We start from the raw sequence: 17,316 nt of genomic DNA on the forward strand, positions 1-17,316 counted from the left end.
GGTGTGGACACAAATGACCTTGTTTTGGGACACAAAAGGTTGCTCCAGACCTATTGTTCTGCCCTGGGACCTGCAGAGCAGCTCGGTCCCCATTATCCAGCATTACCACTCTTGAGCCAAGGGGCTGTGTGCAGGACTTCAAGGGTAAAAACTGGAGCATTGCAGATGACGTGAGCCAGGGTTTGAGAGTTTATAAAATCCACAAACAATCAAATATTGGCTTATACAAATATATAAATTATTGGCAGTCTTACAAAAGGCACACTGCAAACCCTCTCAGTCCGATCCTGTACAAACCCCATGGCCCCCCACCCTCCCTTCCCCACCTTCTCCCCAGCTTTCATCACAAAACATAAGGTGCTGCTGCTACGGATCCGTGGCTATCGTGGCAACTGAGGACCTCTTTTTTGGTCAGCCCGATTTGTCGGTGGTACTGTCCTTCTTTGATGGTCTTAAGACACTGTATGTTCTTCCCCAAGGTGATGCTTTTGATGGAAGGCAGGTATTTCAGCACAGTCTTTGGCAAGGACGACACGCCTGTGCCGGAGAGGTTGAGCTCTTGTAGGGAGTTCAGCCCAAAGATCACTTCAGCAGTCAGTGACTTCAGGTTGGGATTGTTGGATAAATCCAGTACTTGGAGGGCTGGTAGTTCCTTGAAGCTATAAGGAGAGAACTCTTCCAAGCCATGCAGGCCACTGAGGGATAAATGGATCAGATCTTTCAGCCCCATGAAGTCTCCTTTCTCAACTTTGACTATGGGGTTCCCATCAAGATTTAAGTATCGGAGAGGGATGCCTTGAAGGTTTGGCACAGACGTCAGCCTGTTCCCAGAAAGATTCAAGTTCTGGATATTTGGGATGCTCTTTTCACGGTGTCTCGTAATTGTGCTGAGCATATTATTGGATAGATCCACATTCAAGGGTTTTCCTTGGCCTTTTGAAGCAAAAATGTCCATCGCTATATCCGAGAGCTTGTTATTGCTCAAATCTATGTCGCCCAAAGGAGAACTGGAGAAACAGTCCTCCGGAAGGACTTCCAAAGAGTTATGACTCAGGTCCAAGGACTCCAGGTATCGAAGCCTGGAGAAGGTTGTGGAGGAAATCTTGGCAATCTTATTGTAGCTCAGGTCAAGGCTCACCAAGGTGGTGTATCCAGGGCCGGTGAGCTTCGATTCATTGATTGTTTCCAGTTTGTTTGATGATAGATCCAAGTAGGAGGTATCCAGAGGGATTGGGACGGGAACAATGTGTGAGCCTATCCCGCTGCAGTCCACCTTGGTCAGGCTAAAGCTGTCAAAGAGACCAAAGCTTTCCACTTCACAGTGGCAGCCGGGGAAGCAGGTCTTGGTGGTACTGCAACAAGGAAGTAGAAGCAGCAAACTGAACCAGGCTAGGAACTGCATTGTTGACCTGGAAAACAAGATAAGGAAATAGATTTAACTGCTGTAGATGTGTAACTGTTTAAGTTGTACAGTATTCTCTTCTGTCTTTCCAAATGGATAGATTAAGTATAACCTCAAACAGCATAGATGTGCCAAACACCTTGTCTTTCATGTTATGAACCCCAGTGGGAACTTAATGGAGAAAACAAACAGGGTCAACAGTCTTGAAGATATAACCAAGTTAAGAACCAACAGGAAATCAGCTGTAAGAACAGTAAGAACTTGCCTATCAGCAAGATCTATCCTTCTGAGTGGACGACAGAAGGAGCTAGATGACAGCTCAAACATTGAGTCATTTAGAGCCTGGCAAACTTCAGCACACAGAGGTCTTCATGTCAGGGCATGCGTTTGGGAGTCTTGCACTGAGAGGTTAGAGAAATCATTTAGGCTGTGCACCCAGTGGGAGGCTTAGGTGTCCAAAAACCTTATCAGGAAAGGAAAAACCAAAGCTCCATTCAAATTTCCTATAGAGGAGAGAGAGAACAGCATCATCAGAACATCATCCAGGATGAACAGCTAGAAAGGAGCTGCCTTCTGCCCAAATGAACTGCACGTCTCCTTTGCTTAGACTTCAGATGCTAATACAGAAGTGTTTAGGTAGGTAAAATCATTGCTTCGTACCAGGTGGCTAAACCCAGTGCTCCTCAGGCTGGTGGCAGGCAGGAGGGACAACATCCCCTTGGCTCCTCGCCTGATGAAGCAGAGGAACTAAGGACCACTCAGTCTAACCCAGACTCTGCTGTGGTGGGCCCAGCCTCCTGCACAGCCATCAAGTGGAGTCAATTTGTTTCATACAGAGCCTCTGGGGAGGCTTTGCTAATTACATTAAGAATTCTCTGTGATTAACAATGGCAGCAAGCAGGGAGCTCTCCCTAACTCTGGTTTTGAACTTCCTCCATCTAAGGTGTTTCTGTCCCTTCATCATCACAGACAAGGGAGGAAGAGAGCTGATGTGCACTTCACTGGCCTCTTCTGATCGCATCCTAACACATCCTCTACACAACTGTAAGCAGCAGTGATTTCAACAGCCAGCTAAAACAGCTTTAGCTCTGCATCTCTGGAGGGGTTAAATTGGATGCCAGATCCTACAGGTCAACAAGGGCTTTCCTCTGGTTCCCATCGCAGTCATGGGTGACAGCTCCTCATGCCTTACAAGAGGCCAGCAATCTCCCACCAAACCAAGCAAGCAGAGCCATCATTGCTCATGGTGATAAAGAGACCCACGTGCCAAGCACTCCTTTAACCAAAGAAAATAAACCCCCTTTAAAATGCACGTTCCCATCCCCATCTCAGCCCCCCTGCTCTCTATTCTCACCTTTCCCACTGCCGCTTAAAAGCACTTTATTCACTTCCTGGTGGGATCATCTTTCCTATACACTCTTTGATCTGGCTGAGGCGCCTTCCCCACAGCCCTTGCACCTTCCCAGGGCCATTTCCTAGGAGTTCACACTTCATCCTCCCTCACCCAGCCTTTGGCAGCGGTTTCTCTCCCTTTCCAGCACTGGCTCTGCTCTCCTTCCCAGGGATTACTTGCCAACGTGTAAAAGGATCACAAAGCATTGCCAAAACATTGTCCCGATCACTGATAGGACTTGTCTGGTGGTAGCTCCTGCAAATAGAGAGCAGAGATTGGGACTGCGGCCAACGCGCTTGCAACCGGCGCGTTGCTAAAGGCCAACGCGCAGTCCTCTGGGGTGCATTATTGCATAGAAACAACAGAGGATCAGCGAGATGAGCCCCAGTCCCAGCCCATCTCAACTGTTTCTTGAGCAAACACATCTGTGTGCAGAGGGGACACAGGGGTAGAGCCCCTTTCTGCAGGCACGTCTCCAGATACCCCTTTCTTAACGACATCAGGGCAGATCCCCCCTGGTTTCGTGCAGGCAGACCATAACTCGCTCCCTTCTGCAGACCCTCCTAGACTAAATCCTCCTTTTTCCATGGAGCTGCGCTTGGAATGAGCTGAAATGTTTCATTACCAGGGGAAATTACAGCAGCAGGGAGCAATTTGGGAACTCAAAAAGCGAAACCTCAAATGTTAAATGTCTCGCTACAGGGAAGCACCTGCACTAATGTCAGCTCAGTCTCACGGCAGGCGGAGAGAGCTGGGTTTGTTCAGCATAGAGAAAAGAAGGCTCAGAGGAGACCTTATTCCCATGTGCCAGGAGTTAAAGAGGGGCTGGAAAGAAGATGGAGACTCCTTTTTGACAAGGAGCCCCATGGAAAAGGCGAGGAGTGATGGGCACAAGTTACTGCTGGGGAGATTCCAACTGGAAACAAGAGGTAAATTTTCCCCAGTAAGAACAACAAGCCATTGGAATAATCTCCCCAGGGAAGCGGTGACTCCCCAACGCTGGGTATTGTTAAGAATGGGCTGGACAGGGTGCTAGGATGTCTAGTCTAGGTCATGCTTTGCCAAGGGAGGCTGGACCAGATGATCCTTGATGTCCCTTGTATCCTTGGATGCTGTGATACTATGATACTGGTGTTCTCTCAAATCCTACCCAGTAGCTGTTCCCACTTGATGTTGCAACAGGGAAAGTGTCTCCTGACTTCTCCTTCAAAAGCCCAGCTCGGTTCCTCATGGCATCCTGTTGGCTCTGATGGGAGCTGGATCAGACCTCAGCAGGTCCAAAGACACATCAGTGTGAGACTTGGCTTTCTCAGCACTGTTAAGACCTTCATGGGCTCCTGCTGCCACCTGAAGAAAAGCAAGAGGGCAACTTCCAAAGTCCCATTTTAACTAGGAACAGACTTTTTAGCAGGGCCTGTAGCCCTGCTACAGGACAAGGGGGAATGGCTTTAAACTAAAAGAAGGCTGATTCAGACTAGATATAAGGAAGAAACGTTATAATGAAGGTGCTGAGGTGCTGGCACAGGGTGCCCAAGGAAGCTGTACCTGCTCCATCCCTGGCAGTGTTCAAGGCCAGGTTGGACACAGGGGCTTGGAGCAAGCTGCTCTAGTGGAAGGGGTCCCTGCCCGTGATGGGCTGGAGCTGGATGAGCTTTAAGGTCCCTTCCAACCCAAACCAGTCTGGGATTCTATGATTCCTTGAACTGAGATAAGAATCAAAGCCAGAGGTTCCACATGCAGCTGCTTAAACCCCTCTGACATGGGAATTCCATTCCCAACCAGCTACAGAAATGATCTCCATAAGTGGGCAGATAAAGTGACTCCCACTGTACCACACATTGCTGCAGCCAGCGTCAAAGACATGACATTACACAGATGAAATGCAGGACATAAAGCTCAGCTAAGCTATTTGCACAGCATCTATTGCCTCTTCCATCCTCCAGCACTGCCCCAAATACTCCCTTACTTGCTTGCAATTGCTTTGCTGATGAGCTGCAATCCATTACTACCAGCTAAAAACTCCCTTATGGAGCAGCATGAAGCGTTCATAGGCAAATAGACCACTTGGCCAATAGCTCTGATAAAAGATAGGAGAAATAAAGGTGCTGGTCACCTTCCACTCCAAGAAAAGAGTCTCCTGCATTGCCAGATAATCAAGGAAGAGCTTAGTCAGGTCCAGGCATGCTTTGTCATTGCGTGGAGCAATCAATAGTGCTCTTTGAAAGGAGGAAAGAAACACGCTGCAGGCATTTACTGTTCATCTGTGTACAGCATGCTTTTGAAACAGCATCAAATTGCCTTTGGATTGCTGCCTACGAGCTGCTCCGCAGATAAAGGCAGGAAGCCAAGGTATCCCCTTGTAAAAGGGAGATGAGTTATCCTGCTGAAGCACAGGGGAGATTCACCTGGAGGAAACACCATGGATCAGAAAACACTGGCACCAGCACTTGGGATAGTAAAGGGAAAGCCATCAGGAGAAAGCAGCCCTTGGGCTGGTTCAGCCATTGAGCATTTTTATAACTATTGTGGTGTGGAGATATCCCAGGGGTAAAATAAATGAGGTCTGGGGAGGGGCTCATTGTACCCACTGATTTCAACAGGAGCTGTTGGGGTGCAGCATCATCCCCCACATTTCGCTACCCAGAGTGGCTGCAGGTCTCTGCTCTTTCTATCTTGCTCATCCTTTCTGCATGGCAAATGTCCTGAGACAACCTCAAAGGGACCCAGTGATGGACCAAGCTCCTAGCAACTGCGGTACTAGCCTTCTCCCCAAATCCCACATCCCTCCCTGAGCCTGCAGATGCTTCAATGCATGATTCCTTCCTGCCCTGCTCATCCCCTGCACTGTTGTGTGGTAGTACATGGGTAGAAACCTCACACTGAGGCTTCCCTGCCCAAGAAAACCCCATCAAAATCTGATTTGAGAACCAGACTGCAGGAAACCCACGTCTCAGCTGATGGTAGCGGGGTGGTGTGGGAGAGAGGAAAGCCTTGTTATGGCGCTGTTGCCAATTCACACTTCTTACTGAGCTGGATTTCCTCCTTCTCCTCTTCCTTAAAGACTTTTCTCACTTGTCTTCCCCTACCCACAGCTGAGAGTTTTCCACCTCGTTTCCACCCAAGGGAGATGTGCTAACACATCCCGCCTTGGATGGAAGCCCGTTCCTCAGGGACTGGTCCCCTCCTTGGATATGCAGAGATGAAGAGGATGCTACCCAGGCTTCCTCCAGTTGTCCTGGCAACCACCAAGCTGGAAATCCCTATAGCCAAAAATCAAGGACTAATTAAAAATAGAAGGGGGAGATGTTCGAAAGTTTATTGTTTGATGGGAGTCAGGAAGGGGACGCCTCATTCTTTATGCTGCACCCCTCAGCTTCCCAAAGCTGAAATGCAGCTGAAGTCATGGATGAGGACCTAAAGTCACCACATGAAGCTTAAGGTGCATAACTAAGAAGTGCAGTAACCCCAGGTTGGGTCTACAATGGTGTGAAGTGAAACTAATTACTTCAGAAGGAGATGAAACCTGCCTAAGACCAGATCCATCCCTGCAATGCCCCATCTCTCCCTTGTCCATGGTGGAACAGAAGGCCCAGTCTCCCTCTGGTACAGCTTCCCACCCCATCCCTGGCTGCATCTTCCAAACCCAAGTCCTGTCCAGCAACAAAGTGCACCCAGGATGAATGAGTTCAGCTCACTCATCCAAAAAGATCCTAATCTTCCTTTTTCTCCTTTGGTGGGACAGTTTTCCAGCAAATCAGGCTGCCCAGCCACAGGTTTACCAGCTCTGAGACAGGAATCAGGAAGTCAGGACCTGTATTTCCAATAGCACCCCACAATTAGAGCAGATCAGGTATGACAGGTATTCCCCATCCCTGGTGATGCTCAAGGCCAGGTTGGATGGGGCTTGGAGCAAGCTGCTCCAGTGGAAGGTGTCACTGCCCATAGCAGGGGGTTGGAACTGGGTGAGCTTTAAGGTCCCTTCCAACACAAAGCACTCTGTGAATCTATAACATGAATCTGTGCATTTCTAAGGACAGATCCTGGTCATTTCCAAGTGTTCTGCTGGATTAATTAAACAGCAAATAGAGCAACCTTTAAAGGGGAGAGGCAAAAAGGAAGGGCTGCAATTCACCTATCCCAAACAGAGCTGCTGTTCTAACGAAGGACGGAGGAGTTGGATTAACAGCAATATTTCATCAGGAGGAAAATCTGGGGATCGTCTCCTTCCTCTTGCATCAGCCAAGTGAAGGAAAAGCAGAGTCTTTATAGCGAGGCCCACAAGGCCCACTTGGCTGCAATCACTGCTGGGGGCAGGGGAAAGGGAAAGTTATTGGAAAGTGAAACAAGCTGCATAGGCTGATAGAGGCCATAAATCCTCCAGGCTGGAAAACACAGAGAGATAGTTGGCTCGTTCTCTCTTTAAATACTTGGGAGGCTCTGGGATGCAGCTGGGATGCAGCAGAGCATCAGGATGGTCCCAAGTGGCTTCTCCAAGCACAAAATCATTTCAGACACCTTTCCCTTCCCTTCCTCCCATGAATTACTCTGTAAAATAAGGATAATTACTGAGTAAAGTGCAGCTCTAGCAACAGCTCCACTTTTCCAGTGCGGACTCTCCCAGGCCGAGTCCAAATTACACCAGAGATGCAATCACAGCCCAGTCTCCAGATCCCATAGGCCAATGGGAGCAGGCAGCAAAACTAGCTCAAACCAGCCTACGACCAGAGACTATTAATCCCTCAATTCAGAGGCACACACCCCTCACATGATAAAGGAATTGCTGCTGACAAGGTTACTGGTTCTTATTTGTGTGTGTGAATCAGTTGAAAGTAAAGGTCATCCAGGCTTTTGCTCTGCCTGCTTCAGACCGGCTCTTCCTCCCCACAAGCTGCTTTTGCCCCCTCTATAAAGCTTATTAAAGCAATTAATGCTTCTCACAAAGGAGTTTTGGTGTGAATGGCAACAGGGCTTTATAACCCATATGTTATCTTGTGTTGTCTGCTGGTTTTGGGGTGCACTCTGCAGAACTGGTCCTGGTTTTATGCTCAGTGTTGTGATTTGTTGGATTTAGGGAGAGGAGAGGTAATGAGAATCCAAGAAGTACCTGCTGTTTCAGTTTGATCCTGTATTTGCTTAGGTCATAGAATCAAACTGGTTTGGATTGGAAAGGACCTTAAAGCTCACCCAGTTCCAACCCCTGCCACGGGCAGGGACACCTTCCACTAGAGCAGCTTGCTCCAAGCCCCATCCAACATGGCCTTGAACACGTCCATGGACAGGTTTGGAGGAGTTCAGTGGAGTTACTCTAGGTATCAGTGACAGCAGGATGAGAATTAGCCCCTTGGCTCTTCTAAATTCAATTTGATTTCACAGACCCTCCATCAGGACCCATTGCACAAGTTGCTTGTAGATGGTAAGTTATCACCCATCACACGGATGGCTTTATCAATGGGAAGTGCAATGCTTCTTAAAGAGTCAGTCACAGTTATCCATGAGGATATAAAGAAGGGGAATTGCAACCTGGTCCTCTCCTTCTCCTCACCTTATTACCCCACCAGTGCATGCAAGCACTGGGATGGGGGGAAACTCAGCCACTGGGATGGTGGCTTTAACCCTTATGGCTCAATGTAAAGAGACACCAAGGGCCTGAACAGGAGATAAATCACTCTGCAGGTGCTGAACATTTTTTGCTCCATCTTACTGGGGAAAATCAGAATTAAATGCAGGGAATGAAGACCAAAAAAAAAAAGGAAAAGAAAAAAATTCTCTATTAATTTCTTTCTGCTTTAATGATTTCTAATAACAGATGTAAAAGCACCTCTTTTGCATTCAGCCAAGAGCTCCACTCCCAAAAGAGGACTTGTCAGCAAGTAATTAACCCAGTGGTATCAGGAATCTACATTACCAGGCTATGGAAAAATAAGATACAATAGGCACCAGACTGGTAATGGAAAGAAAAGTCATCTCTGCTTCTGCAATGTGGAGACGTGGTTGTGCTTAAGGCAGACCTTCAGGTCAGAGCGATGGGGATGGGTGGGCTCAGGATGGGATTTATCCTCCTTGACTGGGGGTCCCCAGGGATCACAGCAGGTAGACAAATCAAGGAGATCTTGAGCCAGTGGTTTATCTGCTGTGGGAGGTGCTTTGGTCCCGTTCAAGTGATTTCAAGAGGGGACAGAACTGCTATGAATGGGGTCCAAGTGCTGCTCCCAGATACGGACAAGAACCCCATTGCCCTGCATGAGCAATGAGATGTGGATCTCAGCAGGAAACATGGAATTTGGGTTGCAGGCAGCCAGAAGGAGCAAGGACACAAAAACCAAGACACCATTCCTCATTTTCCCCAGATTTCAGGTATCTCCATTCCCTTTCTCTCTGCTCCAGACATAAACTACTGAGCCAAAACCTCCATGATTATCCAGCATCCCACCCATCCTTCAGAGAGATTTGCGTAGCTGTTACTGACAGGTTATATATCATAGCTATTATATACACATAGCTGTCACAGGGATGGGTTAGGTAAGACTGGCAAGAGCAAAGCCAGATTGTCGAGCATCAGAATCATTTCACAACCCCAAAGCCAAACCCAAGCAGCCTCTCAACCCACCATAGGTTGCAGGAAAGATGGATATAGACGGAATGCTCCAAACCATACAGCTCCACACTATGGGCTTGTTTCCAAACATGTGCCGTGCCTTGCTCAGGCTGAAACAGCCTCTGCTCCACTGGTTTTTTTTTTTAAGTTGAAAGAAAAATCTGATGCCTTTTTTTTATATATAAAACAACTGGAGAGACCTATTAAAATAATCTTTGCTCCAACTCTTCGTGTCACAAATCCCATCTGCTTTGCAAGAGGCAACAGGTAATTTATCATCCTAGTGTTTAAACAGCTAAGAGCTTGCTCCCCTGGTGCAACCTCCCTCCTCCAGCATCCCTCATCCCCCCTCGAAGGAGGAAATCAAAGCGTGGTGTATTTCGGGCTCTGACAAAAGGAAACCTGTGCGGGCAGGTCTGCCAACCCATACAGTACTTCCAGCTGATTTACCTCCACAGCTGAAATACGGACAGGTTCTGCCACCCCAAGAGCTACGTGCTTCCAAAAGCCACATCTTGGAAGCGAAAACCAGCTCAACTCCCAGGAATTTCCCCTCGAGTAGGGAAAAAGTCAGTGCTGCCTCCAGCATGGGGAAATGAAATCACTGCAGCACAAAAATCCCCCTTCCCTGCTGAGCCCAGGAAGCTCTCAGGTTAACAGCAGTTTTATTGGGGTGGGGGAAAGGGTCTCCTGTGGCTTTTGGAAGTGGTTTTGCTCACCAGCCTCACGCTGAGCTGTGCTTGTGCCCGGAGGAGGCGTTCCCGAAAGGAAGTGAAGTTTGCCAAGCCTCTGGAGCACTGCGGGCAGGGAAATGTGTTGGAGCAGCGTGGCACCTCCTGGCAGCACTATGGGGGGATTCGTGGGGCTTGACGGGGTGTGAGCATCCCAGCCCCACTGTTGCCTTTTGGCTATGCCAGATGAAGGATGGCTCAAACTGGGAGCGTCCGTGGTGGCACACCGGGTCTAGCGGCGTGGGATGCACGGGATCAGACAAGGGATGCAGGACCTCAGGGCTTTCTTCTGCTGCAGCATCACCCCAAATCCTTGTACCCTCAATGAGCCCTGATTGTGATCCTCCCTCTTTTCTTTCTCGCCATAAGCATTTCCAGGAACAGGAGGTCTCACTGTCCCAGCACTCACTGAGTGCAACAGAGCCCTCATCTCAGCTGGGAACACAAATATTTTCTTAACCTCCTCAAACTCTGCCCAAATAGGATCTTTTATCATAAACCCAGTGACACATCCCAGAACTGGAGTGCAAATGAGTTCTTTTGGCACAAGCAGGAGGACAGAGCAGCCCTTTGGCTTGGCACTTCATAGCAAAAGGAGAGTTTTATACTGCTTTTTAAGCCAGCTCTAATGTATTTTGCCGTAGAGGGACTTGGTGAAGCCACCAACAGATCCCCTTCCCCCATCATCACCAATGCTCAAAGCCTCACAGTGATGCCCAGAGGGAGGCTGTGAGTACTCAGGCTTTACTCAAATCACAGCAACGACTGGGAGGATTAAACCCTCCTTCTCCAGGGCTGCATATCCCTCTGCAAAGGATCAGCTTGGAAGCTTCATCTGCAACGTCAAGGTTGCACACGCTGGTGTCAGAGCAGGAAGCTGATGTGAGTAGGTAAAGCATAAACCAACCGAGGCCTTATTTCTTAGCTGGTCAATTACTGAAAGCTGAAATGATCCTAGCAAGGTTCTTCTATAGCTTCAGCCCTTGATGAGGCTCTCCACACCTGACCCCCAGCCAGTTCCTGTGCCAGCTCTGGCTATGACAATGCTGCATCAGAGCACTCCAGCTCCCAGGGACATGATATAATTCAAGAGGAACGCACTCTGGGATGAGCACCGTACACAGGGACAGTGAGAAGCACCAACAGGTACAGCACAGGAGAGGAAACCTACCCGTGATGGATGCTTCTGTTAATAGAGCCATGTCTTTGTGCCCAACTGGGGAATGCCACATACAATATCCCATCCCAGGAGAGCACAGGTTGCAAGGACCCACCAGCAGCTGTCTGGTCCATGAGGGAAAGGCCTGATATCTATGGATGAACCCCACGTTCCTGACTTGGTTTGCATTTGATCACACCAGCTGGCTGCGGAAGGATCATGCTGCATGCATGGACATGGTGGGTTCTCCTTGGGAGGATGAGCTGGGCAGGGGGAAGGAAGGAAAGAAGAGAGAGAAGGGATGGTGCTGGAGGAAGGTAAAGCATCCCATGGTGATGCCTTTGCCCCTTCTGGTGAGACACAGCCCACCAAGGCTGAGTAGTTCACAGCATCCCTGTCATCCCAGCATGACCAGCAAGTTGAAGGAGGTGGTTCTACCCCTCTGCTCTTGTGAGACCCCACTTGCAGCACTGTGTGCAGTTCTGGTGTCCTCGACATAAGAAGGACATGGAACTGTTGGAACAAGTCCAGAGGAGGCCATGAGGATGATCAGGGGCTGGAGCAGCTCCTGTATGGAGCCAGGCTGAGAACATTGGGGCTGTTGAGCCTGGAGAAGAGAAGCTGTGTGGAGACCTCAGAGCAGCTTCCAGTGTCTGAAGGGGGCTGCAAGGATGCTGGGGAGGGACTCTTCATTAGGGACTGTAGTGATAGGACAAGGGGTGATGGGTTCAAACTGAAACCGGGGAAGTTTAGATTGGATATAAGGAAGAAGTTCTTTAGTGTGAGGGTGCTGAGGCACTGGAATGGGTTGCCCAGAGAAGCTGTGGCTGCCCCATCCCTGGCAGTGTTCAAGGCCAGGTTGGACACTGGCTTGGAGCAAGCTGCTCTAGTGGAAGGTGTCCCTGCCCGTGGCAGGTTTAAGGTCCCTTCCAACCCAAACCATTCCATGCTTCCATGATCCTGTACCTCTAAGGGCTTTCCAGCTCTTTCTCCTTGAAACAGAGGTGTCTGCAAATCAGATGTCCAGATTCTGCCTCTTGTGTGTCTTGATCGTGGTGCTCTCCCTGACTCCATCAAGCAGAGGCAGCACCAGCCAGAATCATGCACAAAGAAGAAGGGAAAGAAATCCACCTCAGCTGGGCCCTGGCAGAGGGATTTGAGGAGGACCCCATGCAGCTTCAGCTCTCTGAAAGGCAGCAGCTCCCAACCTCCCTTCTAACAACCCTGCGGGGCTGCTGGCTTCAATAATGGAGGGCAAAGCAAGGAGGCAACATGAGGCTGTCCCCATCACCCAGGGCTTCTCTGTGGGCTTTTGCTTTATTTCTGTGGTTGGTTTTATGGGTCTTTTTCATACACAATGATCTCTGGGCCTCTTTGCTGCCTGTGGCTCTCAGCGTGCAGCTGCAGACCCTCCACCGAGGAGATAATACACACAATCCTGGCCATTATTGTGCCAAACAGCACAGCTGGAGGCTCCTGTCTCCTTCCCTTCCCAGCCTTTCTTCTCCCCCCCCCCAATAACTCTTGCAGTGTGATGCTGTGAACAATGAATGGCAGCGAAACCGCTCCGTAGAGCATCAGCCAGGGCTTCAGGAGCTGCCTCCACTCCACCAAAGCACACAAGACATTCCTTATGCCCTGTGGGTCTCCAAAAAGGTTTGGGAATGGGGGGTTTGGGAATGGGTAAAGCTGACAAAGGGCTTACCACCAGGGCATCATCCCCGCTGTGGTTCCCACCCTAGGTGACGCTTCCCTGCCCCAGTGATGTGATGTTGTGGTACCTCCTCAGCTCTTTGCCTTCTTTCCCTGGCCCAGGATCCTGCAGTTCCTGGTGCAGGGGTTTGGAGAGCAAACTCATCTAACATGGGTTGGGAGAGCTACATCCCCAGCAGGACCCATTTCATATTGCTGATGAGTATGGGTCCCCCCGTTTGTGTGCCTCAGTTTCCCTCCAGACACCTGAAGCATGACTAACCCCAGAGGTGCTCATTCCCATGTGGGGATGGTGGTACCATTCCCAGATCCAAATCCCATCAGTTTAACTGGGAAGGACTCACGAGCCAAGACATCCCAGTCTCACCCCACATAGAAGCCCGCAGACAACACCACCACTGCCACCACTGGTCCAGCCAAATGCCATCACTGTCTTCATGCACCATGTCCAGCTCCTGCCTTGCCTGGATGCTCTGCAGACACCAACCTTACTTTGCCCTTTGTGAAACGGGCAGCTGGGCTGGGGGACAGGGAAAGGGACATCCGGGGAGGTGGTTGTGGTGGGGAAGTATCCAAGTGTCCCTCAAATCACTGTCCATGGCCTTCTGAAGTGTGGCTGCAGTCCCCGTGGCTGCCAACAGTAGGTCTGGCTCTCCAGGGACCTCTGCCCACTCATGCTGCTCACCTTCCCTGGCTCCATCCTGTCCCCATCCCTGTTCCCCTGGTTTTGGCACAGATCTGTGGCACTTCTGCTATACCATAAAGATGTTCAAAGTCACACACAACCGTATTCCTTTACCACTTAACCCTCTATTAAGCCACCTCCTGACCCAATTTGACCTGATTTCACTACCAGCGGAGGAAGACATCCCAAATCACAGCATCCCCACACATACCCATGCCCCATCCCTGGCAGTGTTCAAGGCCAGGTTGGACACAGGGGCTTGGAGAACGCTGCTGTAGGGGAAGGGGTCCCTGCCCGTGGCAGGGGTTGGAACTGGATGAGCTTTAAGGTCACTTCCAACATAAACTACTCTAGGATTCTATGATCGTATGATTAAAGGGTTTTGGAGGAAGGGTTTCCTCCATCCTGCTGTGTGAAGCTCAGCCTCTCCATGCCCCCTGTCACAGACATCTCATTCTCAAGGTTGGGAGGAAAATGAATGATTTTGGGGTCAGGGACAAGTCCTGCCCTACTCAGATTGCTCTGCAGGCATTTGTCACCTCAGACGTGATAGGGGTGAGGAATCGCATCTGCTCGGACCCGTCTGCCGCAGCAGGGCTTTGCCTTAAAGTCTCAGCATTTCCCAATGAGGGTTATCTTACTCAGAGTGAAAAAACAGCCCTAAAGGTCCTTATTTGAGCTGCTGGACATGAACCAGGGGGAAAGAGAGGAGTCAGCATCACGGATACACAGAGAGCAAAGAAGCAGCAGCAGAGGGGAAAAGGGAAGGAGAATAAAGCCCACAAGTGTCAGCACTCAGCTGTTACACACAGCACATGGCCCTGCACTCAGCCACAGCAAAGATAAAGTGCTTCGTTCCAGTGTGCCACTGCTGCGACAGGCAGAATTCCAGCCTGGTTAATGCAACTCCGGAATGTCCCGTGCGAAGGCAGCCAGGTTGGTTTAATCTTTGGCAGTGTCTGCAAGCAGTGTGTGTGGGGAGGATGGGATGATTCTCAGAGCATGTATTTCCTTCCCCCTCCCCCATCATGAATACTCCAATAAGGAATGATGGAAATTCCCAAGAAATTAAAGAAATACATATAAAAACTTCAATACAGCTGAAAATCACCAAGTTTCCCTGCAGCAAATGGCTGAGCCCTCCATCCATTCACCTCCATCAGTGCCAAGTTTTAAGACAAGAATCAGCTTGCTCAAGCCAGGCTTTATCTCTTCCCAACTCTCAGCATCTCCGGTGTTGGGAAGTCTGGCAGCACCACGGCTCCCAGGGTACCAGGGTGAGGATGCCTTGCCTTATCCCACCTTCCAGCCTCTGCTTCTCCCCACCAAAAGCTGACAAGTGAGGAGGAGGAGGGAAAAGAGATTAAAGGGGAGGAAAAGAAGCAGTTAGGGATGGAGGGGAAACTCTAAACCTCTGGAAAACGATGGCTTACCTTTATTTCCCAGCTCTGTCTCCACCGGGATGACACACGCTGCTTGTCACTGCAGGGATGGGGCGACACAGGATGCTTTATCCTGCATTCAAAAACATGGGAGACTTCTGCTTGGTGTTTTGTTTTACAGCTCTTTCCTGCCACCCATTCAATGCTGGGCTATTCCTTGCACTCAGTCTTAAGGAATACCGGGTGCAGGAGACCCTCCCCCTGACCCTGCAGCCTTCCCTTCCATTCCACCTCGCTGCCAGATATTAACATCCCCTGGGATGTCCCTCACATCCTCATTCCCTCCGGGCATTCTGTAATTGCTCCCCACTGCCTCCGCCAGCAGCTGCTCGGATTCATTCACAAACCAGCAGCGTCTCCCCGCAGCACAGCTCGCTCTGGGATACTGCAAGGGAAAACCCATGGTCCTGGATACTGCAAAGGGAAAACCTGTTCTGGGATACTGCAAAGGGAAAACCCATGGTCCTGGATACTGCAAGGGAAAACCTGTTCTGGGATACTGCAAAGGGAAAACCCATGGTCCTGGATACTGCAAGGGAAAACCTGTTCTGGGATACTGCAAAGGGAAAACCTGTTCTGGGATACTGCAAGGGAAAACCTGTTCTGGGATACTGCAAAGGGAAAACCTGTTCTGGGATACTGCAAAGGGAAAACCCATGGTCCTGGATACTGCAAGGGAAAACCTGTTCTGGGATACTGCAAAGGGAAAACCCATGGTCCGGATGCTGCCACCCAACCTCCTTCCTACCCCAGTCCTGAGCATCACTCACCCCACCACCTCCAGAGAGGGATCCTGTGTTGGAGTGAGACAGGAAACGGCTGAGCACGGGTCAGGACCTCACCGGGCCCTTTATAACCCACACATGAGCAAGCACCTCCCATTCCCATGTCCTCCCCGGCATAGGGACTGGCTTCCATGGGTCACAAAAGGACACAAGCTGTGCCCTATGAGAGGTCGATGGGAGATACGAACCCACTTTGCCTTTGCAGCTTCGAGGGCGAGCAGCCAGCCAAGTTTAGCCTGCAAATTGCCCCAGAGACAACCCGAGCTCCCCTGGGTCCTTGCAGCATCTAACACATCCAAGTGTGCTCCTTCATTGCCGGGGGGATCAGCGAGGCGTTGGTCTAACCCTGCCTTTCCACAGTGCCTCTCCTGGCATTCCCTCTGCTCTCTATCACTGCTCTAAAGCCCCCGCGGCTGCCAGGAGAGCTTTGGAGCAAGCGCTCAATGCGATATTTCAGCGCAACGCCAGCCACCAGCCCCGGCTGCTCTCTGCAGAGCAATGGCACAGTGTCCACCCAGACAAGTTTCCTACTGTAACCGGCCTGAATGCGGTTATTCAGCCTAACGGCAGCTGATTTATCATGGCAGACACACGGGGAAATGCTTCCACTTGGGAGACTGGAGGCTCCTCGCCCAGCTGCGCTGATGAACCCGTGTTTCCCCCCCCCTCTCCCCATTAGCTCACCGCGATGGACAGCATCGGTTAACGGAGGCGATGCCGCTTCCCTACACCAAAACCCACCACCAGCTCCATCCTCCTCCTCCCGACCACCCCAAACCCCGAGCCATAGGAGCAAAGTTGAGGGACCCTTTTGTTTCCAGAGGGCTGGCACGTGTTGTGCTTCCCTGGGCTAAGCAAACCCGCCGTGGTCTGCGCCTTTTAAATGACTGCAGCGTTAATAACAAGTTTCCATGGAGCTGCTTAAAAAGTTTACAGGGTGTGTGTGTTATCAGGGGAGCGCCGAGCTTTGTGACCTCCCTCTTCGAGAGTCACTACCAGATCCTTTCCTTCCTTTCTTTTTCGTTCGTTTTCTTTCTTTCCTTTTCTTTCTCTTTCGGTCTCTCTTTTCTCTCTTCTAATAAGAGAACAAATAAACCCCGGTCTGCTGCCTCCCCTCCTCTCCCCAAACACACCTTCCCCTCCAGCTTAATCCACTTACAACCATGGGAAACTCCCAGGCAGGGGAGCTTTGCCCTGCCTTTATCTCCGCAGCCCCTGGGGAGCAGACCCCCTCCTCCTGCCCCCTTCCAGCCTCTTCACCCCATCCGAGCGTTACCACCCTCCCCTTCTCCTTTCTCCCCTTACCTCGAACCCCAGCGAGCCTCCCAGCACCAGAACCCGACCTAGGAGCTTCTCTCCTTCCCCTCGACCGCCTGGCCCGGGGAACGAGGGGGGGAGAACGGAGCCCTGG

General features: G+C 50.4%; 1 protein-coding gene across 2 annotated transcripts; it reads right to left on the bottom strand.

Annotated features, from left to right (window-relative positions):
• Positions 1 to 216: 216 nt before the first annotated feature.
• Positions 217 to 16,562, bottom strand: TSKU (tsukushi, small leucine rich proteoglycan). 2 transcript variants are annotated; one of them, XM_061458143.1, is made up of 3 exons: positions 15,891 to 16,562; positions 15,112 to 15,186; positions 217 to 1,409 (listed from the first exon to the last, which is right to left on the bottom strand). In XM_061458143.1, the coding sequence occupies exon 3, from the start codon at positions 1,400 to 1,402 to the stop codon at positions 344 to 346; it is 1,059 nt and encodes a 352-aa protein (XP_061314127.1). In that variant the 5' UTR covers positions 1,403 to 1,409; positions 15,112 to 15,186; positions 15,891 to 16,562; the 3' UTR covers positions 217 to 343. The 2 variants fall into 2 exon arrangements, with proteins under 2 accessions (XP_061314127.1, XP_061314128.1); XM_061458144.1 differs by having other exon boundaries at positions 15,112 to 15,193.
• Positions 16,563 to 17,316: the final 754 nt, after the last annotated feature.

Source organism: Pezoporus flaviventris, unplaced genomic scaffold (genome assembly GCF_033815535.1).
Source record: "Pezoporus flaviventris isolate CSIRO_AGI_PZ_B2104156 unplaced genomic scaffold, CSIRO_AGI_Pfla_v1 ptg000025l, whole genome shotgun sequence".
Lineage (NCBI taxonomy): Eukaryota > Metazoa > Chordata > Aves > Psittaciformes > Psittacidae > Pezoporus > Pezoporus flaviventris.